The sequence below is a fragment of the Saccopteryx bilineata genome, chromosome 4 (assembly GCF_036850765.1).
Source record: "Saccopteryx bilineata isolate mSacBil1 chromosome 4, mSacBil1_pri_phased_curated, whole genome shotgun sequence".
Classification (NCBI taxonomy): Eukaryota; Metazoa; Chordata; class Mammalia; order Chiroptera; family Emballonuridae; genus Saccopteryx; species Saccopteryx bilineata.
This window is the reverse complement of record NC_089493.1, coordinates 30,385,587-30,409,806: the sequence shown is the minus strand read 5'-3', so window position 1 is coordinate 30,409,806 and position 24,220 is coordinate 30,385,587. Positions and strand designations below refer to the sequence as shown.

The 24,220-nt window shown below is 38.3% G+C and overlaps 1 protein-coding gene across 5 annotated transcripts in view; it reads left to right on the top strand.

Annotated features, from left to right (window-relative positions):
- The window catches only part of PCNX1 (pecanex 1), a 168,107-nt gene that overhangs the window by 114,742 nt on the left and 29,145 nt on the right, over nt 1-24,220 (top strand). For all 5 annotated transcript variants that reach the window (XM_066274510.1, XM_066274509.1, XM_066274506.1 and 2 more), the window contains 9 exons: nt 115-220; nt 1,945-2,037; nt 4,228-4,378; nt 8,064-8,205; nt 9,120-9,297; nt 13,318-13,426; nt 14,362-14,491; nt 18,384-18,442; nt 20,153-20,368. In XM_066274510.1, coding sequence (XP_066130607.1) covers nt 115-220; nt 1,945-2,037; nt 4,228-4,378; nt 8,064-8,205; nt 9,120-9,297; nt 13,318-13,426; nt 14,362-14,491; nt 18,384-18,442; nt 20,153-20,368 — 1,184 coding nt within the window. The remainder of the gene's footprint in view (nt 1-114; nt 221-1,944; nt 2,038-4,227; nt 4,379-8,063; nt 8,206-9,119; nt 9,298-13,317; nt 13,427-14,361; nt 14,492-18,383; nt 18,443-20,152; nt 20,369-24,220) is intronic.

Below are 24,220 nucleotides of genomic sequence, written 5' to 3'. Positions count from 1 at the left end.
GGATCACTTGGTTTTTTACCATGAACTTTATTTGCCCCTGGAAGTACTATTTTTCAGGTTATATGTGTATTTTTATATTAATTACTTTCTCTCTTTCTTTTTTTAAATATAAAGCTCTTTGATGCAATCTAAGATTTTTCCAAAAACAGAAGAGAAAAATCCAGAAGACCCTCTCTCTGAAGTAAAAGATCCACTGCCTGAAAAACTTAGAAATTCTGTTGTAAGTTTAAGCTTCTTAGAATCACTTTGAAAGGCTTAAATTTTAGACAATTCATCATGTTACATAATGAACACTTTTGAAGGCCTTTAATACTGAGGGGAAAATGTATAGCTGTATAACTATACATGAAGTTATATGTATATATTAGTTATACATTGTTTTTGTTTTTGTGACAGAGACAGAGAGAAGGACAGATAGAGACAGACAGACCAGAAGGGAGAGAGATGAGAAGCATCAATTCTTTGTTGTGGCATCTTAGTTTCTCATTGATTGCTTTCTCATATGTGCCTTGACCGGTGGGGGAAGGAGGGATTACAGCAGACTGAGTGACCCCTTGCTCAAGCCAGCAACCTTGGGCTCAAGCTGGTGAGCCTTGCTCAAGCCAGATGAGCCTGCACTCAAGCTGGCGACCTTGGGGTCTCGAACCTGGGTCCTCTCATCCCAGTCTGACACTCTTTCCCCTGTGCCACCACCTGGTCAGGCTGGTTATACATTGTTGATTGCCGTTATTTAAAAATGTTCAAGAAATGCTCATTTCTTGATCTTGGTTTCTACATCGAACAGTATGCTAAACATTTACTTTTAGATCAGGTGAAATGAAGTCATTTGATTGTTTATAGAATTCTTAAACCTTCTCAGTTTAAACTGGAATTTGTAAGATGCACAATACATAGAGTTTGTTGTTATTGATTTTATTGATAAAAACTGTGTCCTTGTAAGTCATCGCTGGTCTCTCATTGTGTTTTATTTCTCAAGGGTAGTCTGAAAAGTGTGTCTGTGTGTGTTTATTTTTCTGGTTGAAGGAGAGAACAATAACCTGGACTGATTTAATATACTGAAGTTAATATAGTACAGTTTTTTCTAATTTAGTGAATCTCAATGTTGCCTTCTTCATTTCTTTAGTGATTATTTGAAAAATAAATTCTGTAGGTTCATATCTGCCTTATGGAACAAAACATAAATTCTTTTTCTAAGTTAATATTTTAGATTTTTTTCATTTGTGAAAAGACTGACATATATATCAGTCTTGAATTAGGCACAATATTTACCTTCAGTGAACTTGAGCTGTTCACATATTCTTTAGAAAACTTTAGAAATACAGAATTGCATCAAGATACAATTTAAACAGTTTTTTCTGACTTTAATTTCCATGTGCAAAGGACATTTAATGTTAACTGGAGTGTAGAATACTTCTGAATCTAGCTTCAAAGTGTACACCTCAGGGTGAGCCAGCAACCAGAGATATTATGGGGCTTTTGGTTTTTACTACAACCACTAAAAGAACCAAAATCCAGTAAGTTAAATAGAACATATGCATGGTTTCAACATTTTAAAAGATTAATGAAAATATAAGTTAGTTATCCAAAAGGATATACCCTGTAAAATGATACAGTAACTTTAGTACCTCATTTCTTTTTCCCATGAAACTTAACAGGCGGTTGGGGGGGAAATACAGAGCTTCATTATAAGAGACGTTCTGATATGTTATATAGTGTGTGGCACTAGATGAGTAAAGTTAATTTCTTTGGTATTATAGTCTCAAACCAAAATACGAGGCAGTTAAGGAAGAAAATAAGGCTTGTAGCTAAGGAATATCCAGAAGTGCCCATGAAAAGGATCAGTGGAAAATTGTTTTAAACTATTTCCCAGTTGAGAATGAAGGAAATATGTTTTTTAAAAGCTTTATACTATGAATTGCTTGATCCTTGTGTTTTGTTTCACAGAGTGAACGTTTGCAGTCTGACCTGGTGGTGTGCCTTGTAATTGGAGTGCTGTACTTTGCTATTCATGTAAGCACAGTGTTCACAGTATTGCAGGTAAAGACTCCTTAGTCCTTTTGGTTGGGAGAAAATATATCTGGGCTCGTTTCTTATTTGATTGTATTGTTTATTCATATTGCTGGAATATATGAAACCCTCAGTCTTGTTCTCTCCCACTGTTCGTCTAGAACCTCATCCTGTCCCTCAGGTGTAGGTGTGGGGGCGGCTCCTTGGTTCCATCCCCAGGGCGTCAGTTTGTACTGTAGCATCACGTACTCTTCATGTTTTTGTGCTTGGGGTTACATTGACTCTGTCTAGTGGTCATCAGATTTGAAAAATTTTGGCCTCTGTTACTTCAAATGTTTCTTCTGTCCCTCTCTTTCTAACCCCACACCCCCACACCCACACCCACCCACACCCCACCTCATGGACTTCACTGACAGGTATCCTAGACCTCTTAAAGTTGTCCCATAGTTCACTGATACTCACTCCATTTTAATTCTGTTTTGTGTGGATTTTAGTTTTGAATATTTTCCACTGCTATGCCATCACCTTCACTAATCTTTCTGTGTGGTGTAATCTGCCATTAATCCGTCTGGTGTGTTTTTCATCTCAGAATTATCATTTTTATCAAACTTAAGTGTTTGTTGTTTTTTTAGTTCTCCCATGCCTCTACTTAATTTTTGAGCGTAGGGAATTTAATTCTTACTTCCTTAAGTCATTTTCTCCTAATTCTAACTTTGCCACTGCAGGTTGGTTTTGATTAATTGATTTTTCCCCCCTCATGGGCCATAGTTATCTGGCCCATGATATCTTTGAGTGTTTGGTATTTTGATTGGATGCCAAGTTTTATAAATTTTAACTTGTTGAGTATTGGATATTTTTATATTTCTAGAAACATTCTTGACTTTTACTTTTTGGCACTGTTAAGTTACTTGTTAACAGTCTGATTCTTTTGGCCCTTGTCTTTAAGATTTGTTAAGTGAAACCAGGCTATATTGAGTGTAGGGTTGATACACCCCTACTGGGGCTACAGCCTTTGTACTCTGGCCAGGGCCCTGGGAACCCTGAGCTCTTCTAGGCTGGCTCTGGGAGCAGGCCCTGTTCCTGGCCCCGTGTGAGTGCTGGGTACTCACCTCTCATCCTTTCTTGTGTGATTCTTTCCCTGGGCTCCTGGGACTTCCTCACATACTTCTGCTCAGTCCCTGAATACTCAAGGGACCAACCCTCTGCAGACCTTTAGTTTTTCTCTTTGTGTGCTGTCGGATGTGGTGAACTCAAGTGGCCTTCGTCTCTCCAGGCTCTTGTGTCATGTGCCATCCTGTCAGCTTGGTTACCGGGCTCTGCATGGTTCCCTCCCTGCACTGCACCCCGGAAACTCCTCAGGGCAGTCAGCTGGGACAGTCCTGGCACCCACCTCCTCTGTCTCCTTTCTCTCAGTGGTCACTGTTTATGTCCTTATGTGTAGTGTATTTGATTCATGTATTTATTCTGTTTTGGTTGTTTCATGTAGGAGAGTGAATCACTGTTATTCTATTTGGTCAGAAGCATAGGTTATATTATTTCATTTTGTTTAACATTTTTGCCTGTTTTCCTTCTTTTCCAATTTGAACTGTTAATTCTTGAATACTCGCAAGCTGAGTCAGGCCTAGTGTGTTTTCAGGGCTCAGATGGAGGCCTGTTCATGTCCAAGAGGTTTTAGGATTTCTAAATATGTGACTTCTAACTTGCATATTTGAAGTGATGGTACTTGATTTCCTCTTTTGTGAATTTAGTCACGCATAAGAACTCTCTTCTAATGACGTACCATATGAAGACAAAAGAATTTCTCTTATCCTAGTCTGCTCTTCGCTCAGACTTACAGTTTAATTTACCTCATGTCCTTCATCTCTACTAGATACAATAATTTAGTACATTGCTCTGCAAGTCTCATAGAACATTCTCAGAGTAGCAAGCAGTACACTTCAGGCCTCTCTCTCATTATATGATAGTGTTAGATACCCTAGAAAGTAGTAAACACATTTTAAAATGTTTATAATAGCGGAACAACCACTAACTTCCATAGCTGACTTAATCAGCAAAGCTACATAATGTAGAAATGTTAACTCTAGAATTAAATGTGTTAACAGTAATTTAAAATCGACTTTACTGTTCTCCATTATCAAATGGAATGTTGAAAACAGATTAGAAGTTCTCCTATGGGTCTCAGAATCACTGTTAATTTTCTAAACCATATTCTTCTTTTAGCCTGCTCTCAAGTATGTGTTGTACGCGCTGGTCGGCTTTGTCGGTTTTGTGACGCATTACGTGCTGCCGCAAGTCCGCAAGCAGCTGCCGTGGCACTGCTTCTCTCACCCGCTGCTGAAGACGGCGGAGTACAGCCAGTATGAAGTCCGGAGTGAGTATTCAGAAATGCCCTTTTTAATACTGTCAGTTTTCTCTCTTCTGTTACAGAGGACAGTTAAATAAGTAACACATTGGCTATGTTTTTTTCTCTCTTTTTAAATTGATTTTAGAGAGAGAGCGGAAGGGAGAGAAAGAGAGAGAAACATCATTTTGTTGTTCCACTTATTCTTGCACTCATTGGTTGGTTCTTGTATGTGCCCTGACTGGGGATCAAACTCGAAACCTTGGCGTATCAGGGTGTCGCTCTAGCCAACCAAGCTACCTGGCCAGGTCCTTGGCTATGTTTCTTATTCTTAGGTTTGAGGCTGTAATGAGTCAGATTTTTTGCAGAATGCTTTAATTTTAGTTGAAGGACAAATATCAGTGCTGTAATGCCAGTTTCCCACAGAATAAAACTTTCTTTTTCCTTCTCTAAATTGTCCTCTGCAGACCTCACTGACATATCCTTCTGTGTGTGTGTGTGACTTCTCTTTCCAGTGTGTACTCACTTCTTTCATCTTCCTTGTCATATGCCGGCAACACAAACCTCTTTAGCGCTCCTATTTGAAATATTTTAACTCAAAGCTTAGGGACAGTAGAAAGGTGTTTGTTCCTGTTTCCACCAGAGGCCCTATGCCCTACTGTAGAGGGGTATAAAAGAGTTGGTTTGGTAAAAAGAAGTTAAAACATTAGTAACTGCTGTTATTTGTTTAGGTTTGGGATAAAGTATAAAATGACTCCACAGAAGGCCAGTACTTTGAAGCTTCGTGCTTGCCTCTTTACACCCTGACTTTCTTTCCTGTTTTTACTATTTAGTCCTGTTGATCCCATGACCTGTAGTATTCCCAATTTTAGGAAAATACCAAAAGTTTCATTTATTGCACACTAGTGATTAAACAAGCCAATGTTATTGTCCTCAAATATTTTTTCAGTTAGTAAATTACTATAGAGGAAATTTCTCAGTTGTTTGAATATATATTGTCTTCTCTAGAGAACTTTAAAGCTTTAGAACAGGGGTCCCCAAACTTTTTTTTTTTTTTTTTGTATTTTTCTGAAGCTGGAAACAGGGAGAGACAGTCAGACAGACTCCCGCATACGCCCGACCGGGATCCACCCGGCACGCCCACCAGGGGCGACGCTCTGCCCACCAGGGGGCGATGCTCTGCCGCAACCAGAGCCACTCTAGCGCCTGGGGCAGAGGCCAAGGAGCCATCCCCAGCGCCCGGGCCATCTTTGCTCCAATGGAGCCTTGGCTGTGGGAGGGGAAGAGAGAGACAGAGAGGAAGGGGGGGGGGACGTGGAGAAGCAAATGGTCGCTTCTCCTATGTGCCCTGGCCGGGAATCGAACCAGGGTCCCCCGCACGCCAGGCTGACGCTCTACTGCTGAGCCAACCGGCCAGGGCCCCCAAACTTTTTACACAGGGGGCCAGTTCACTGTCACTCAGACCATTGGAGGGCGGACTATAAAAAAAACTATGAACAAATCCCTATGCACACTGCACATATCTTATTTTAAAGTAAAAAAACAAAAGGGGAACAAATACAATATTTAAAATAAAGAACAAGTAAATTTAAATCAACAAACTGACCAGTATTTCAATGGGGACTATGTTCCTCTCACTGACCACCAATGAAAGAGGTGCCCCTTCCGAAAGTGCAATGGGGGCCGGATAAATGGCCTCAGGGGGCCGCATGCAGCCCGCGGGCTGTAGTTTGGGGACCTCTGCTTTAGAAATTTTATATCAATCTTTTAGGGGGGAGCAGAGAGAGAGTAAGAAGCATTATTACCTCCTGGTTACTTCACTTTTATTGTTCATTGATTACTTCTCATATGTGCCTTGACTGGGGGGCTCAGGCTGAGCCAGTGATGCCCTTGCTCAAGCCAGTGACCTTGAACTTCAAGCCAGGAACCTTTGGGTTCAAGCCAGCGACCTTGGGATCATGTCAATCAGGGGTAGTCAACCTTTTTATACCTACCGCCCACTTTTGTATCTCTGTTAGTAGTAAAATTTTCCAACCGCCCACTGATTCCACAGTAATGGTGATTTATAAAGTAGAGAAGTCACTTTACTTTATAAAATTTATAAAGCAGCCTGACCTGTGGTGGCGCAGTGGATAAAGCGTCGACCTAGAAATGCTGAGGTCGCTTTTTCGAAACCTTGGGCTTGCCTGGTCAAGGCACATATGGGAGTTGATGCTTCCAGCTCCTCCCCCCTGTCTCTCTCCCTCTCTCTCTCCTCTCTAAAATGAATAAATAAAATAAAAATTTTAAAAAATTAAAAAAATTATAAAGCAGAGTTACAGCAAGTTAAAGCATATAATAATAATTACTTACCTAGTACTTTATGTCGGATTTTCGCTAAGTTTGGCAGAATAAATCTATAAAACAACTTACTAGAGTTAAATCTATTTTTTTTATTTATGTTGATACTTTGGTTGCTCCGCTATACCGCCCACCATGAAAGCTGGAACGCCCACTAGTGGGTGGTAGGGACCAGGTTGACTACCACTGATGTCAATGATCCTGTGCTCAAGCTGGTCACCTCAGGGTTTTGAACTGAGGTCCTTGCATCCTGGGTCAACACTCTTATCTACTGTGCCAGCACTGGTCAGGTTCTATACCAGACTTGACTTTGCATTTTCAAAGCAAATTTCCTAGGCCTTTAGTAAAATTGCTTAGAGCATGCTGGTACTGTAATCGTGATCACCAGTTTGATCCTGGAAAAAGAATTAAATAAACACATTGCAACCTGTGTAAAAATGCGTAGGTTGCAGTAATAGCACTGTGCAGACTTTTGCAAAATACGTGCATTTTTAATAAGGGAAAATGATATAAAACCCTGTAAGAATCTTTACTGGTCCATTCTTAACCATCAAGTAAATAACTTAGAATGACGTTTTTTTTTTTTTATGATAAACTATCAGTTTTGCTTTCATATGTGAATGATAACAAGTATATCTGGTTTGTTTTAAAGTGCAATTTTCATTAGAGTAAATCATCAATCATATTTTTTATTTTTTATCTTAACAAAACATTTAGTCTAAATTCTTACAAATTTTGAATCAACATAACATTGTTGACTTCTTGAAAGTACTAGGTATTAGCAAAGTTGATTTTCCCCTTTCTACTGATTTTAGCAGCTGAAAGAAAAATACTCATTATAGAACTTCTTGAAGCCTGGTGACTTTGTTTTCATATAGCCAGAGAAACTTATTTTAAATCTTACAGTTTATCCTACACATTCTGCCTAATGAATTAGTATTAAAGTATTGGAAAAACTATTATTGGCAATGAAAATGACTTACAAAGTGAATCAAAAACATACTTTCACATCTCTCCTGAAATGTATGTCTTATAACATGTGTACACATATGCACAGGTGTGTCTATGTGTCTTAGCATTTTATAAACAAAGAGCAGTCTAAGTAATCTTCTTTTGGCATAAGTAAGAAAGTAGTTATGCTTAAAATCTGAGGTTTAAAGTATTAAAATTTAAAATAAATTTTATCTAAATTTAAGTCACAACAAATTTGCAAAGTTGGTTATGTCTTAAGTCATAGAAGTTGATTGAAGTACTGGATTTTTTACATTTATAGTAGAGCTGGATTTGAGTTGTAAGATTTTCCTGCCTTGTCACATTGCCAGACTGTTTTTTACATTAGATGATGTGGTCTTCTTGGTTTATATTCCCTTGTTAGATGCAGCCACTATGATGTGGTTTGAGAAACTTCATGTGTGGCTTCTTTTTATGGAGAAAAATATCATCTATCCATTGATTGTTCTTAATGAACTTAGTAGCAGTGCAGAGACAATTGCTAGTCCAAAGAAACTGGATACAGAGTAAGTATAAAGCTTCTCTAATTCTCTTAATTTTTTTTTTAAGATTTTTAAAATAAAATTTATTGATATTTATAGAAGGGGGGAGAGGAGCAGAAAGCTCGTATATGGTTTGACCAGGCAAGCCTGGGGTTTTGAACGAGCAACCCCAGCATTCCAGGTCAGTGCTTTATCCATGTATCACCACAGGTCAGACAATGCTCCTGTAATCTAAGTTGGACTACTGGGGACAGTCCTAACTATGTCCCAAAGTAATTCATCAAGTAACAAGTAATTGCTGAGTGTCTTTTTGGTGCCTGGCACTGTGAGATTGAAAACCCAGATGAAATTTTGTCTTTGACTTCCCTTTTCTCAACACTTGTTTGTGCTCTTGGCATTTCACTACTCCAGACATGTCATTGTCGATTGATATTTATATTTTATGAGAGGACATTTATTAAATAAGGTTATTGTTTGATATTAGATGGTAAGCTTGGGAAATCATTATTCTTGTGTAAATAAGACCATATATGTATAGTTATTACATAGGCCTACCCACTAGCCTGGGTACATTTTGTTGGATAAGTGTTAATATGTTATTTATGTACTAAATGCAGTTAATGTTAAAGCAATAGAAATATTGAGGAACGGGAGAATCAAATGTCAGAATTCCAATACTGTTAACTTATTAAGGTAATTTATATAAAGGATAAGAATCATCATACAAATTATTAAAAAGGAATATTATAGTAGTTTATTATAAGGATGTGATTTGCTTAGCTATGTAAATAATTTTAGAAGTTAAATTATATATCTAGCTATATAGATAGATACAGATCTATAAGCTTAGTTAATGAAATGGTGAATTTTCTGCAGTTAGCAGATTATCTCAGGTTTCTAGCCATCGGTCAATGAGCTGTGCTTTCTCTCTGGTACAGACTGGGTGCTTTAATGATCACCATTGCCGGTCTGAAGTTGCTGCGCTCCTCTTTCAGCAGCCCCACATATCAGTACGTCACAGTCATCTTTACTGTGCTCTTTTTCAAAATTGACTATGAGGCGTTTTCAGAAACCATGCTGTTGGATCTCTTCTTCATGTCCATACTCTTCAACAAGGTAATTCATCACTGAAAGGAATAGCCCTCTCTATAAAATGTGTCTCCCTGAGTACTATGCTGTTTAGTAGGATTACCCTTGCATTGCATGGCATTGTCTTTTAAGTAATATTTTTCTTCATTTAACCAGTTATTTAAGAGCATGGTAGAATCCCTACATAATGCTAGTCAGTGATCCTTAAGACATTTTTCTTGCAATAGCTTGGAAGATAAGGTTAATTTATATGGAAACAGTAGAGAAACACTAATAAGGATCTATTTTTAAATAATAAGATCTTCCAAAAGGGGGTGTGGTTTTTGGATTATTTCTGAAATAGACATGGTAATAATTGAACTGGGCTGTGGGCTACTGGATTGATGGAGAGAGGAAATAACCTGATGGCTGATCGAAGCTGGTATAGTGAGGCCATGTGGGAGCAATCCAATCCAGAATTAGTTTGATAGGGACATTTGCAGAATGCTCTGATGTTTACAGAATGCTTCTAAAATTTGGTATTTAACCATAAGAGAGGTGCTTTTAGTCCTTTTACAAGTGAGAGCGTAAAATCTGGGTCTTCTGTGTACCATTCCAGGAACCTTTCTGCTGAACCTCACTACCTTTCTAAATGAAGTCAGTTGTGCAGTCAGAGTATTTGTAAATGAAATAGAGGTTAGATTTCATGTTAACTCTGACCACATACAAAGGACTTGGACATACTACTCCATTTGATAGGTAAAAGAACTGAAGCATATGAGCAGCTACAAAACACAGGGAAAGCTCAATTTTAGGAAATTTAGCTGGGGCAGCCCCAGTTGGGGTGAACTGGGGAAGAGAGAACCTGCATGCATGGAGAACAGCTTGAGAGACGGTCCCAGTCATTTAGATGGGACAGAGATCTGACCTAAGATGGGAACAATACAAATTAAAAACTGTTAATCTGAACAAGGTTTTAGTGAGGATCAACTTCAAAATATTATGCTAAATACTGTGATAACTTCTAAAATATTTCAGTATTATATTTGTTCAATTACTAATTTTTATGCATTTTTATTATTTGCTTTCTCTTCTAGTGAGCATGGTTAACCAAAGGAGGAAACCAGAAAGTTAATCAGAGAGTTGTTTGTTAAAAGAAGCGTGTGGTTTCCCACCCACAAATTTCAATAGTTAGATTGGAAATTGTATTGTATCTTAGTGCACTGGTTGGAAAAAAAGTGAAAGTTGCAGTAAAATATAAACTAAACAATCCTAGAAATAAAGTCACTATACTTGTATTAGTTTAGATTTTCTTACTGCTTTCATTTGTTAAGCAGATTGTTTTTGAGAGCATACCATGTTCCAGACTGTTCCAGATGCTGAGGCTGCATCAGTGAACAAGACAGAGAGTGCTCTGCCCTTAAGGAGTTTACATTTTATGTGGTTACTTGATAGACCTTAACAGTGATCATAAAAGCAAGTAATAGTCAAAGGATCTTTTCAGGTAGATTGTGTGTGTGTGTGTGTGTGTGTGTGTGTGTGTGTGTGTATTTTTCTGAAGTTGGAAACAGGGAGGCAGTCAGATAGACTCCTGCATGCACCCGACCAGGATCCACCCGGCATGCCCACCAGGGGGCGATGCTCTGCCCATCTGGGCCGTCGCTCTGTTGCAACCAGAGCCATTCTAGCGCCTGAGGCAGAGGCCATGGAGCCATCCTCAGCGCCTGGGCCAACTTTGCTCCAATGGAGCCTTGGCTGCGGTAGGGGAAGAGAGAGACAGAGAGGAAGGAGAGGGGGAGGGGTGGAGAAGCAGATGGGTGCTTCTCCTGTGTGCCCTGGCCAGGAATCGAACCCGGGACTCTTGCACGCCAGGCCGACGCTCTACCACTGAGCCAACCGGCGAGGGCTCGGTAGATTTTTAAAGATATCATTGTAGAATGCATTATTGATTTAATCACCTGTAAAGAAAAAATTACTCTGAATATGTACCAAAATTTTTTTCTCTGTTATTTGACAGAGACAGAGAGAGACATATAGGGACAGACAGACAGGAAGGGAAAGAGATGAGAAGCATCAATTCTTCATTGCGGCACCTTAGTTCATTGATTGCATTCTCATATGTACCCTGACTGGGGAGCTACAGCAGACTAAGTCACCCTTTGCTGAAGCCAGCGACCATGGGTTCAAGGTGGTGAGCCTTGCTCAAATCAGATAATCCCACGCTCAAGCTGGCAACCTCAGGGTTCTGAACCTGGGTCCTCCACATCCCAGTCCAACACTCTATCCATTGCTCCATTGCCTGGTCAGGCTATACCAGAATATTTTTAACCACTAAGAACTTAGCCATGTAATTGTGTATTATCTTTTCTTCAAAATTACAGTTAAAATTTAAGTACAGTTCATTTTACATTTAGAATCTAGAGAGTTTTCTGAATCACTGCTTTTAAGCAGTTATAATGGCATCTTACTTTTACTTCCTGTCATCTTGATCACATTAGTACCAAAAAATCGCCAGCATAATTTATGGGTTTATCTGCGTTTTCTAATTGGTTGAATGTTATTTCTTTTTAAATTGGAAGTTAAACAGGTTCATTGCAAATTGGTTAAATGATTTACATATGGAGTATTTGGTTCATGAATTATGGCACTGAATCAGTCAGAACTACATGCTTTTTAGATTCTGTGACCTGTTTTGAGAATTGGGCCTTATACTGCCTAGCATGTAGAGGCACTCTTGGGCATTTATACTAATTTTGTTTCAGTGTTGAAGACATGTTCAACAGCAAAATGGAGCCTAATTTAAATAAGATTTAGAAGTGAGCCTTGGCTGGTGGCTCAGAGGATAGAGTGTCAGCCATCATATATGGACGTCCCAGGTTTGATTCCTGGTCAGAGCGCACAGGAGAAGTGAACATCTGCTTCTCTCCCTCACCTCCCCCCCTTCTCTCCCTCTTCCTCTCCCGCAGTGAGTGGCTCAGTTGGTTCCAGCATGGCCCCCGGGCACTGAGATAGCTCATTTGGTCCATATATCAGGTGCTAAAAATAGTGTCCCAAGACAGTGTTGCCAGGTGGATCCTGGTCAGGGCTCATGAAGGAGTCTGCCTCACTATCTCCCCTCCTCTCAACTTAAAAAAATTAATTAATTAAAAAAATATATATATATTTTGTTTCCATTTGCAATAACAATTGAGATTATATACAGATGCCTAATGTACACTACTAAAGTTTTAGGCGAACAAGCAGTAACAACTGTATTACACCTTTGTGCCCTTCCTGGCTGCTTTGAAATTACTTTTGACACTGCATTTAAAACATACTCAGTTTCCAGAGTACTAACATTTAAGGGAAATGTCTTAGAATCAAAATATATATGTATTACTTAAGCATTACAGACATCGAGATTTCCTACCTTTCTTTATTTTGGTTGTTCTAGTAGTAATATAGCCAGTGGATGACATAGAATTTCTTAAACAGAAGAAACACAATCCATGAATCAGCTAGCTGTCTTTACCTAATGATATAAGGTGTTTTGGCAATGTATCTTATCTTTTTTTTTTTTTTTTTTTTTTTTTTGGTATATTTCTGAAGCTGGAAACGGGGAGAGACAGTCAGACAGACTCCCGCATGCGCCCGACCAGGATCCACCCGGCTCGCCCACCAGGGGTGACGCTCTGCCCACCAGGGGGCGATGCTCTGCCGCGACCAGAGCCACTCTAGCGCCTGGGGCAGAGGCCAAGGAGCCATCCCCAGCGCCCGGGTCATCCTTGCTCCAATGGAGCCTTGGCTGCGGGAGGGGAAGAGAGAGACAGAGAGGAAGGAGGGGGTGGGGGTGGAGAAGCAAATGGGTGCTTCTCCTATGTGCCCTGGCTGGGAATCGAACCTGGGTCCCCCGCACGCCAGGCCGACGCTCTACCACTGAGCCAACCGGCCAGGGTGTATCTTATCCTTTTATACAAATGGCAAATAGTCAATACCTTGCCCTACTAGGTAGAAAAAACATTTTAGAGGTGTTTTGTTTTCAAATATCCGATGTTCTTTGTACTGATTGTTTTTCTTTTCCTCCTGCAGCTTTGGGAACTCCTTTATAAACTGCAGTTTGTGTACACTTACATTGCCCCATGGCAGATCACCTGGGGCTCTGCCTTCCATGCTTTTGCTCAGCCCTTTGCCGTGCCCCGTATCCTTCCAGTTAAAGGTCTATGAGAAAGGGCAGTCCGATCCTTGATTAGAGTGTTGGTTTGTAGGTATGACCTTTCACAGGCATAGAATATAGGTTACTATGTGATACCTTATTAAAAATTTGCAGTTCTTTGAATGCAGGCCTATACTTACTTTGATTATTTAACTTGTATTAACATCTGTGGCCCACAGATCATCTGAACATGAGAAAAATATTAAGGCTTTATAATTAAGTAATGCTGATTTAAAATTTTACGTTTATATATCATATATGAGTGTTAAAGTCCAGGCATTTTTTTAATCTTTTTTTTGTTGTTGTTAACAGTTGATATATACAATATTAATTATATATTAGTTTCAGGTATACACCCCAGTGATTAGACATTATATAACTTAACTCTTAGATCATTCTGATAAATAAGGAGTTTTCAATAAATACAAAATGTATTTAGAAATATTTTTAAATGAAGATACAAAATATTTTTCATAATGATATGATTGTAATTAAATTTTATGTCCAAAATCTTCTATTCTCATCATTTCTTAGAAGGATTTTCTAAATAAAAAGAGAGGTTAGTGACCACGCCGATATTGAAATATAGAACTTTTTGTATCTGTAAGTTTTAGTTTTATCTTCGGAAAATTAAATCCGAGCTTCTGTACGCACAAGTGACATATGGGCTTTTGTCAAATCCATGTTAGCAAATTTTTAGGTCTCGTCAGAGCACCATGCAAGCTTTACTTTCTAGCTTGTCTCTTCTACCCCCTTACACTGTGTAGTGGCACCTTTTTCTGTATTGTTATGGACATTGTTTTTCTATTTACTATAATTGCAACGCTTGTGAGATTTATATGTGTCTGTGTGTGTGTGCACACCTGCGCACACTCGCTCGCTCAGATGGATGTGAAGGTCCTTAACCAGTTTCCCCATAGATTCAGCCATGCTGTTTATTCAGGCTGCTGTGTCGGCCTTCTTTTCTACGCCACTGAACCCCTTTCTGGGAAGTGCGATATTTATCACTTCATATGTTCGACCTGTGAAATTCTGGGAGCGAGACTATAAGTAAGTAAAATAAAACATTTGAAAGCCAATTTTATCTTTTTTATTAGGAAAAACTATTGATAGCATCATTATAAGTAATCCAGGGTTGTTAATTATTTGTGCTAAAATATAGGAGTGGGCAAAAGTAGGTTTACAGTTGTTCCTATTGAAAATAATACTATAATTAATAAGTAATAATACAAGAATAAACTTCTATGTAATTGCAACAGTAAACCTACTTCTGCCCACTCCTCTATTTTGCTAAAATTTTATAAAAACTTGTAGTCTCAAAATTATATGAAATTTAATAGAGAATAATTACTCCTTATTTCTCTACCTTTTTCCCTAAGATTTTTAAAGTTAAGTTTATTGGGGTTACATTGGTTAATACAGTTATAAGATTTTTAAAACATAGTTCTAGTTGAATATACTCATTTTTCTCTGTTTTAATGCTGTTTCTCAGAATTGTTCTATGAATACTCTAATTTTATGCTGTTCAGTGTTACATCATTATGTCATAATTATCTCACATTTTTCTTAGAAATAGCTGTCTCTAAAGCTAAAATTTTTTTAGATTAGTTTTGGTTTTTCATAAAGATAAGTTTTTGCCTGGCCTATGATGGCTCAGTGGGCAGAGTGGCAATCTTGTGGTAATCTGGATCGCTGAGGTCGCCAGTTCAAAACCTTGGGCTTGCCCAGCCAAGGCACATACACCAAACGACCAATGAATAATTAAAGACTTTTTATTTATTTATTTTTTACAGAGACAGAGAGAGGAATAGACAGGGACAGGCAGGAACGGAGAGATGAGAAGCATCAATTATTAGTTTTTCATTGCATGTTGCAACACCTTAGTTGTTAATTGATTGCTTTCTCACATGTGCCTTGACTGCGGGCCTTCAACAGACCGAGTAACCTTTTGCTGGAGCCAGCGACCTTGGGTTCAAGCTGGTGGGCTTTTTGCTCAAACCAGATGAGCCTGCACTCAAGCGGCGACCTCGGGGTCTCAAACCTGGGTCCTCTGCATCCCAGTCCGACGCTCAATCCACTGTGCCACCGCCTGGTCAGGCACAACCAATGAATAATTAAAGTGAAGCAACTATGAGTTGATACTTCTTGTGTCCTCCCTCCCATGTAAAATCAATAAATAAAATCTTTAAAAAAAAAAAGATAAGTTTTCAGTGACATTTTGTACATGAACTTTTCTCCATTTAGGTGTAGTGCCCAAGGCTGTTTAATCTGATGCCTAATAATTATCCTTACATGTAATCTCTCCAAATTTGCTTTTGCTTTTAATTTAAGAAGAAATATCTAAAAGGAAATTTACTGAGCCATGGGGCTTAAACATTTTAAGGCTTTTTACTGTGTATTAACACTAACTCAGAAAAGGCTTGCACTGATTTATAATTTTCCTGGCCGTCTCATAACTGCTCTTTTTCCTGTACTTTCACACAATGACACAAATAGGTGAAATTGGTAGTCTCACCTTTTAAACAATGAAGTAGCTTCTGGATTTGAAACTTGCTTTGGTCTGTTATCTAAAAACCACACATGGTGTTTACCCTTTGGTGAATTTTAGTGTTATTTCATATTCTGTTTGTTCTTCTGGGCCAACTTAAACTTAGTCCAAAATTATGTCTTTGGCAGCAGTTCTTAACCTGTTGGTCTCAGAACCTTGTTACATTCTTAAAAGTTATTGGAAGTCTCCAGTTTTTGTTGACAAGGGTTTTATCTACCAATATTTATTGTATTAGGAAACTTAAAAAAAATTAAATGTTTATTAATTTAAAAATAGTGACAATAGCCTGACCTGTAGTGGCACAGTGGATAAAGCATCAAACTGGAACACTGAGGTTGCTGCTTCAAAATTCTGGGCTTGCCTGGTCAAGGCACATTACGAGTTGATGCTTCCTACTCCTTCCTCCCTTCTCTCTCTCTCTCCTCTCTAAATTGAACAAATAAAATCTTTTTAAAAAATAGTGACAATAAACCCGTTACATGTAAACAAAAATAACATTTTTGAATTAAAATAAGTATATTTTGCATCCCACACAAAAAAAATGAGCGAGAAGTATGATTGTTTTATAAATCTCTTTAACGTCTGGCTTAATAAAAGACAGCCGGATTCTCATATCTGCTTCTACATTCAATCTGTTGTTGCAGTATGTTACTTTGGTTGAAGTATATGAAGAAAATCTGGCCTCACAGACATAGTTGGGAGAGGAATAAGTATTTGAATATCCTTATAAGACAATTGTAGATTTTTTTTTATCTTACACTAAAAGTTGACAAACAATTTGTTTCCTAAAGATTGGTTGAAACGTGGAATCTAAAATCATATCCATGAATTCCTGGATATGTGTTACATCAAAATCCACTGATAATGTCTTATACTTTGGATAGATCTTTTTACCCATGTGTAATCTTAGAACATCATTTCAGTCTTTTAAAAAATACTGGCTTACTGAGTAATATAGATCTTCCAAATTTTGACACATTTCATTATGTAATAATTTTAAAAAAAATGGATTCATTCATATTACCACAAATCCCAAAAGAAAACCATTTGAGTATTGAGAAGCTATTAAGCTCATGTAGATAGATAGAAGTTTTCCATAATTCTAATTTTGTTTGAAAATCTAATTTTATCATTGGCAACAGATACCATTTTCAGTTGTTTTCCTTGAAATGGCTGACTTTTTTCAGTTTTGAGAAATGTTTGTCAGATACCCAAGTCTGAATTATCATAGTTTATCCATCAGCCATTCAAGTAAAAATGGTCTTCTGTAAATAAAATTGGCTAGTGCAGCTTGTCAGTCAGTAGTGCACAGAGGCTTTCCCTGCGGACACCCACCCCACTTCTAAATGGAGCTTTGTGTGTGTTTTGCCACGCATGGTGTTAGTGTTAACAAACACCTACACTGAGGGCTTGTAGTTTAGTAAAATTAATATTTCTTCATTGTTTCATTAAGATCATTTTAAAGTGAAACTTGATATTTATTGTTTTGTCTCATGCATATATGGCAGTAACAAATAGTATACTTAGGTGCTTGGCCTTGATTCGTGGTAAATTTAGTGCCAGCAGCCTGACCCAGCATTGCTTTTGCGCCATCAATATACTTGTCAACACAGTGAAAGAAAGCAAATAACAGTTCAGTATTATTATGAAAATTGTTTTGATTTGGAAAACTCCCTTGAAGGGTTGAGTGCCCTACTCTGGATTCTGTGGATCACATTTTGGGAACCACTGTTATGAGTAACACTGTACCACTGGACAGTGATACATAAAGTACCTTCTCATTGTGAAGAGTGTTTCATGCACTGTGTATTATTATTATTATTATTATTTTATTTTTTGAGAGAGAGGGAAGAGAGAATAGAAGCATCAACTTGTAGTTGTGTCACTTTAGTTGTTCATTGATTGTTTCTCATACGTGCTTTGACCTGGGGCTAAAGCCAAGCCAGTGACCCCACGCTCAAGCTGGTGACCTAGGTTTTCGAATCCAGCACCTCAGCTTTCTGGGGTGACACTCACATCAATCCACTGTGCCACCACTGGTCAAGCGTGGACTGTGTATTTTTAAGATCTGTATACAGTATGGATTTTTCCATCCTGCTCAATCATACTTGTACATTAAACTCGTTCTTGTCTCTATAATCACTGTTCAGTGGCACACCAGTTAGGAATACCTGCTGTGTTCAGTGCAGTGGATGTGGGAGAGGAAAAACCTTACCCCTAATATTGTGCTGCTGCAGAGTTTTATCAGCATGCTAACTACAGATTTTCTCAGAGATTGTCAGAAAATTATAGTATTTATTTCATGTAGATTGTATAGTTTTCTCCCTTTTAATTATTAGGTATTTTATAATATATAAAAGGTTACTAAAATTTTTTTTATTTTGTCATCTTCAGCACAAAACGAGTGGACCATTCAAATACCAGATTGGCTTCCCAGCTTGATAGAAATCCAGGTAGAGCTCTGTTGTGAATCAAGAAGCGTGTCTCATGAATTTGTTGTCTATTTCACTCCCAACTTTTTGGGAATCCGGTGTGGGTTCCAAATGGTCATTTTTTAAAAACTAAATATCCTTTGCTTTATTTTGTTTCACTTTAGCAAAATGTACATGTATTGGAGTATCTACAACTTACATATCTATATTTTATAAAATGCATTTTAGGAATGCTGATAGGGATAAAAAATACCACTCAAAAATTGTTCTTAAATAGGTTAAAAAGTACAACATAGTTAAAATAAAATTGGTTAGGTGTCTTGAATACTGTGCAGTCTGACCAATATGTGTTTTATTAATATGTTTTCCCACTTCCCTGAGTGTTTAGGTAAATACTAATTTTATCTTATTTAGTTTATTATATAAAGAAATACCATGTAGGGGGTCAAATAGCAACTCAACATAGGACTTTAGTGGGTAGCATTATGGTAGTGTTACCACTATCTAAAGCCTGGTTCTTGGTTTTGTCATTTGGGAAACTTTTGTTGGCCCACCTATTAGTAATCTGACATAGAGAGTGAATCTCATTTTTCCAATCAGAGAGATTAACGTTATCAACCAGAAATCCAATGCATTTACTAAAAGAAATACTACTCCCAAATAGACTGTAATATTTGTATCATTTTACTCACAGGTTCCTTCAAATGCTACTTAAGAAACTAAATTATAATAATAAGATTAGTTCTTAACTATAAAATTGGATTAAGGAGAATGATTTAATTGATATCATCAGCTGTCATTATCATGTTCTGGTAGAGAAAACAGCCATCTCAGCTCTGGTATGTCCTTGGAAGGGGCCTGGCATTCTCATGCTGCTGATGCCATCCTGCATATCAGAAAGAACGTGTCCTGAATTAACATACTTTTGTAATGGGCAGGACCATGTTGATGTTAGAGCCTGCAGTTTCCCTTTCTTTATTTTATTATTTAGTTAGGCTGAGTTTAAAGTAATTATAAGCTTTGTATATTTTATCATTCTCCAAGGTGATATTTTGGTCACCCATTTTATAGGTTATTGCTTTGCATGGGCTACTTCTGAATATGGCCATTTCATTTATTGGGTTCTGTTTTATCCGGGTTTTTTCCTTAAAGGATGACTCTCATAAAATTTGAAGGTTCTCTGCTGCTGTTTCTATATATAGTTTATTTCTATTAAGTTAGTTGTAGTCATCTGAATATCCAGGTTATTTTGCTGACAATTTCTCTTTGTTTTGAACTATCTTGTTTGTTCAAATCTTTTATTACTTTACCCACTTTCTTTACCAGTATGTCTTTTTGTTCTAGTTCAGGTTTTTAAAATGTTTAATTTCTCTTGCATGGTTTTAATGAAAAGGCTTAGTTCATTGAGCAGTGATAGAAAAGACCGTGGACAAGTGAAAGGGTGGAAACGACCTTAACCTTCACCTGCTCTGCTTCCTGCATTTTACGGCTGGGAACCAGAGGTTCAGAGAGGTTATGCGACTTTCCAATTCGACATGCTGAAACTTTCCCCATTACTCTCTATTTCATTTTTATATAGAAATTGTAAGAATAGGAATATTATTTTCCTTGTCAAAAATATAGATATAGCCCTAACTGGAAATTAGTTTTAATATTTTTAACAATCTTGTATGTTGATAATAAGGGGACTTAAGGTATAATTTAACATTTTTTAAAAATCCCTTCTTATAGGATCAGATGACAACAATCTGAATTCCATCTTTTATGAACATTTAACCAGATCCCTACAACACAGTCTCTGTGGTGATTTGCTCCTAGGACGGTGGGGAAACTACAGTACAGGGGACTGTTTCATTCTCGCCTCTGACTACCTCAACGCACTAGTGCACCTCATACAGATCGGCAATGGGCTGGTCACTTTCCAGCTGCGGGGGCTCGAATTCAGAGGTAAGACCCTTACCTTTTATTTCTGTAGTGTACTCCTGTGATATCTAAGTTTTATTTGTTTACCTCACAAATCATCATTATCAGAAAATAAACTCCTTTGTTTTTGGAATTGTAGAATGAGAAAGTTGTCAGTAATGATGAGATTTGTTTCCCCAGATTTCACATTCATAGACGAGTCATTTTTGCGGTATGCTGTTTGTATGCAAAGGTGGTACCATTAGTGTATCATTGACTGTTTTCCTGGTGATGTTGAAGGGCTGTTGCTCTGTGCTTGCTCTCTGGCCAGTCTCTGTGTGACCAGTACATTTATCAGTTAGATGGCTGGCAGGGTGGAGTGTGGTGTTTTTGTGAGAGGCAGAGAATAGTTAACCGAGTTACTTCCGTATAGATGCCAAGCTTTTGTCCTCAGCAGCCTTTTAAAATTTGGAGTGAAATTCATATAACATCAAAGTATCAATTTTAAAGTGAACAAATCAGTGGCATTTAGTACACGCACAATGTTGTGCAGCCACCACCTCTCTAATTCCAAAGAATTTTCATCCCCCCAAAATAAAACTCTCCGCCCCTTAGGCAGTTACTCCCTATTCATTCACCAGCCCTCAACAGTTATGTGTAAGACAGATGAAGCTATTTCTACACAGAAAACCATGCACTTAGAACCATATCAACTTGATGTTACCAACTGCTATAAGTTGAGTATCAGGTAAGCACAAATAGAAACTTGTTTTATAGGAATTGAAGAGCGTCCTCTTAAAATATATATCTTTCTAATCTAAAGACCATCTGCACTTGAGAGTTTTTAGAGAGAGCATCAAGCTGTGTTTGATGTATTCTAAGTAGTGCCTTATGTGGTTTTAACCTGAAATGAGAAAGCATTTAACTAGAGAATCAAATTTGACCTATATGCTATAGCTTTTTTTCACCCTGTGTTGAAACACATAACAAATATTATATATATTTTCTTAATGGACTAAGTGCTTCTCTAAAGTTACTCCACTTGCTGGAAATAAGATTGTACTTGTAGGGCACTCAGATTAAAGCAGTGAATGTTGACGTTCATTATTCATTTGTAATCTATTTTCTCTCTCTCTCAAAATGTTCTGTTCTTGTCTTACGGTTTGTTTCTGCCTCTCCATCAGGAGCCCCGGACCTTAATTCCCTCTCTTCTACAGTCTCACCCAGTGCTGCTCCAACCTAATCCGCCGGACTCATCCGGAAGGCGCACCCTCCCCGCTACACCCGCCACTGCTATGACTGCAGCTTCTTTTTAAATTGTTGGCACCTGAAGATTTCACCTTTGCTTTTTAACTTCTTTTTTTAAAACAAATGTGTGTGGGAGGGTATTTTATCTAGCATTTCTGTGTGTGTGAATCAGAAGGGTTCCTTTTTATTAGTTGCTTAATCTACCATATTGATTAGAAATTCTCCAAATCAAAAATTGATCTGAATTCTCTCACTCTTCCTGGTACCAAGTAGTTTTAAATAAAGTTTTGGATAAATCCTTTGCCATCCAAACGCTCATTGTTTTAAGCAAAATTCAAATCAAAGTAATTTGGGAGCATAGTAGTACCCTGACTATTGAAACTCATGCTGGATGGAGGTGGGCAGCAAGGGGCCATAGTATGTGATGGTTTGTTTGTTTTTAACAGAGACAGAGAGAGACTCAGAGAGAGGGATAGACAGGGACAAACAGAACGGAGAGATGAGAAGCATCAATCATTAGTTTTTTGTTGCATGTTGCAATACCTTAGTTGTTCATTGATTGCTTTCTCATATATGCCTTGACTGATGGCCTTCAGCAGACCGAGTAACCCCTTGCTCGAGCCAGTGACCTTGGGTCCAAGTTGGTGAGCTTTTGCTCAAGCCAGATGAACCCATGCTCAAGCTGGCGACCTCAGAGTCTCGAACCTGGGTCCTTCCGCATCCCAGTCCGACGCTCTATCTACTGCACCACCACCTGGTCAGGCATAGTGATGTTTTAAAAGGCAAATTTGATTAATGTCCCTTCCATACTTAAATTTGCAATGGTTTGCCATTGCATTTAAAATGGAATTTAACCTTCTTAACATGCCCTATGATACTGCTGATCCGGCCTCTGCCACCTTCTCCAGCCTCACTTTATATATCACCCTCCTCACTCACTCGGGCCACACTGGCTGGCTTCCTTCAGTGTCTGAGCTGTGCTGAATTCTTCACTAAGGACTCCTTATTGCCCCTCCCTTTGGCATCTCTCCTCCTCCCACCAGGCTTTCATCTAGCCAATCCCTTAATTATCTCTATTAGCCTAAATGTCATTTTCTCAGAGAAGCCTTCTCTAACCACCTGTCCCACGTGATCATCTCTCACGTTAACTTTATTTTTAGCTCCTTAGTGCTTATCTTAGTTTTAATTTTCTATTTACTTGTGTTTAACTTTTGGGCCTATGAACATTCTTTGTTACAGAGTCGTCTTTGATTTGTCTTTTAAATAACCCTTTAAAAATATAAAAACCATTCTTGGCTTGGATTTGGCCCAAGGCTGTATTTTGTAAACCTTTGCTGTATATTATAATCTCATCAAAGACAGGGATCAGGTTGGCTTCATTCATCATTGTGTGTCCAGCACCTGTCATAGCATTTAGCATATAATACATAGTTAATGATTAATAATGATAATGTAAGTATATAGCTTTTTCTCCTCTTTATTCCAGAACTCTCATGAAGTAGGATTATATTATCCTTCAAATGTTGTGATCTTTGCTTACTTCTTTCTTTCACAGTGTTGGCCCCTGTTCTGTCTACCTCTGGCCCCTCACAATATTAATCAGGAGTATCAGCATTTTGCCAGGCAGATATTTGGATCTGCTGAGCATTATATATTTTCTGGCATACTTCATTAAGCCATTTAATTCCTTTGATTTTAGTTTCTGTTTTAGTGAATGCTAAGTTTTAAATGACATTTAACTAAACAAATTTCTTGATCAATTTTCTATAGGTCTTAGTTAAACCTCTTTATATTGATTTCATTTTCATTTTTATTTAACTGATACTCTTAAGATTCTTTCCCATGCAAATTTATTTCAAAGATTTGCATTATCAATTCATTTTTTTCTATCAAAATTGTCTGGTCCTGGCCGGTTGGCTCAGCGGTAGAGCGTCGGCCTAGCGTGCGGAGGACCCGGGTTCGATTCCCGGCCAGGGCACACAGGAGAAGCCCCCATTTGCTTCTCCACCCCTCCGCCGCGCTTTCCTCTCTGTCTCTCTCTTCCCCTCCCGCAGCCAAGGCTCCATTGGAGCAAAGATGGCCCGGGCGCTGGGGATGGCTCTGTGGCCTCTGCCTCAGGCGCTAGAGTGGCTCTGGTCGCAACATGGCGACGCCCAGGATGGGCAGAGCATCGCCCCCTGGTGGGCAGAGCATCGCCCCTGGTGGGCATGCCGGGTGGATCCCGGTCGGGCGCATGCGGGAGTCTGACTGTCTCTCCCTGTTTCCAGCTTCAGAAAAATGAAAAAAAAATTTAAAAAAAAAATTGTCTGATTACAGGCCTGACCTGTGGTGGCACAGTGGATAAAGCGTCGACCTGGAAATGCTGAGGTTGCTGGTTCGAAACCCTAGGCTTGCCTGGTCAAGGCACATATGGGAGTTGATGCTTCCTGCTCCTCCCCTGTTCTCTCGCTCTTCCTCTCTCTCTCCTTTCTAAAATGAATAAAAAATAAAAAAGCAAAAAACAAACAAAGTTTAAAAAAAAATTATCTGATTACAGGTTCTACAATGTTAACTTTTTATTTGTAAATGTTATTTTTATCAAGTACAGTATTACAAGTCAAACTTCATCGGTCAAAAAAACTTTATGCTAATTGAATTTCAGTTTTTACT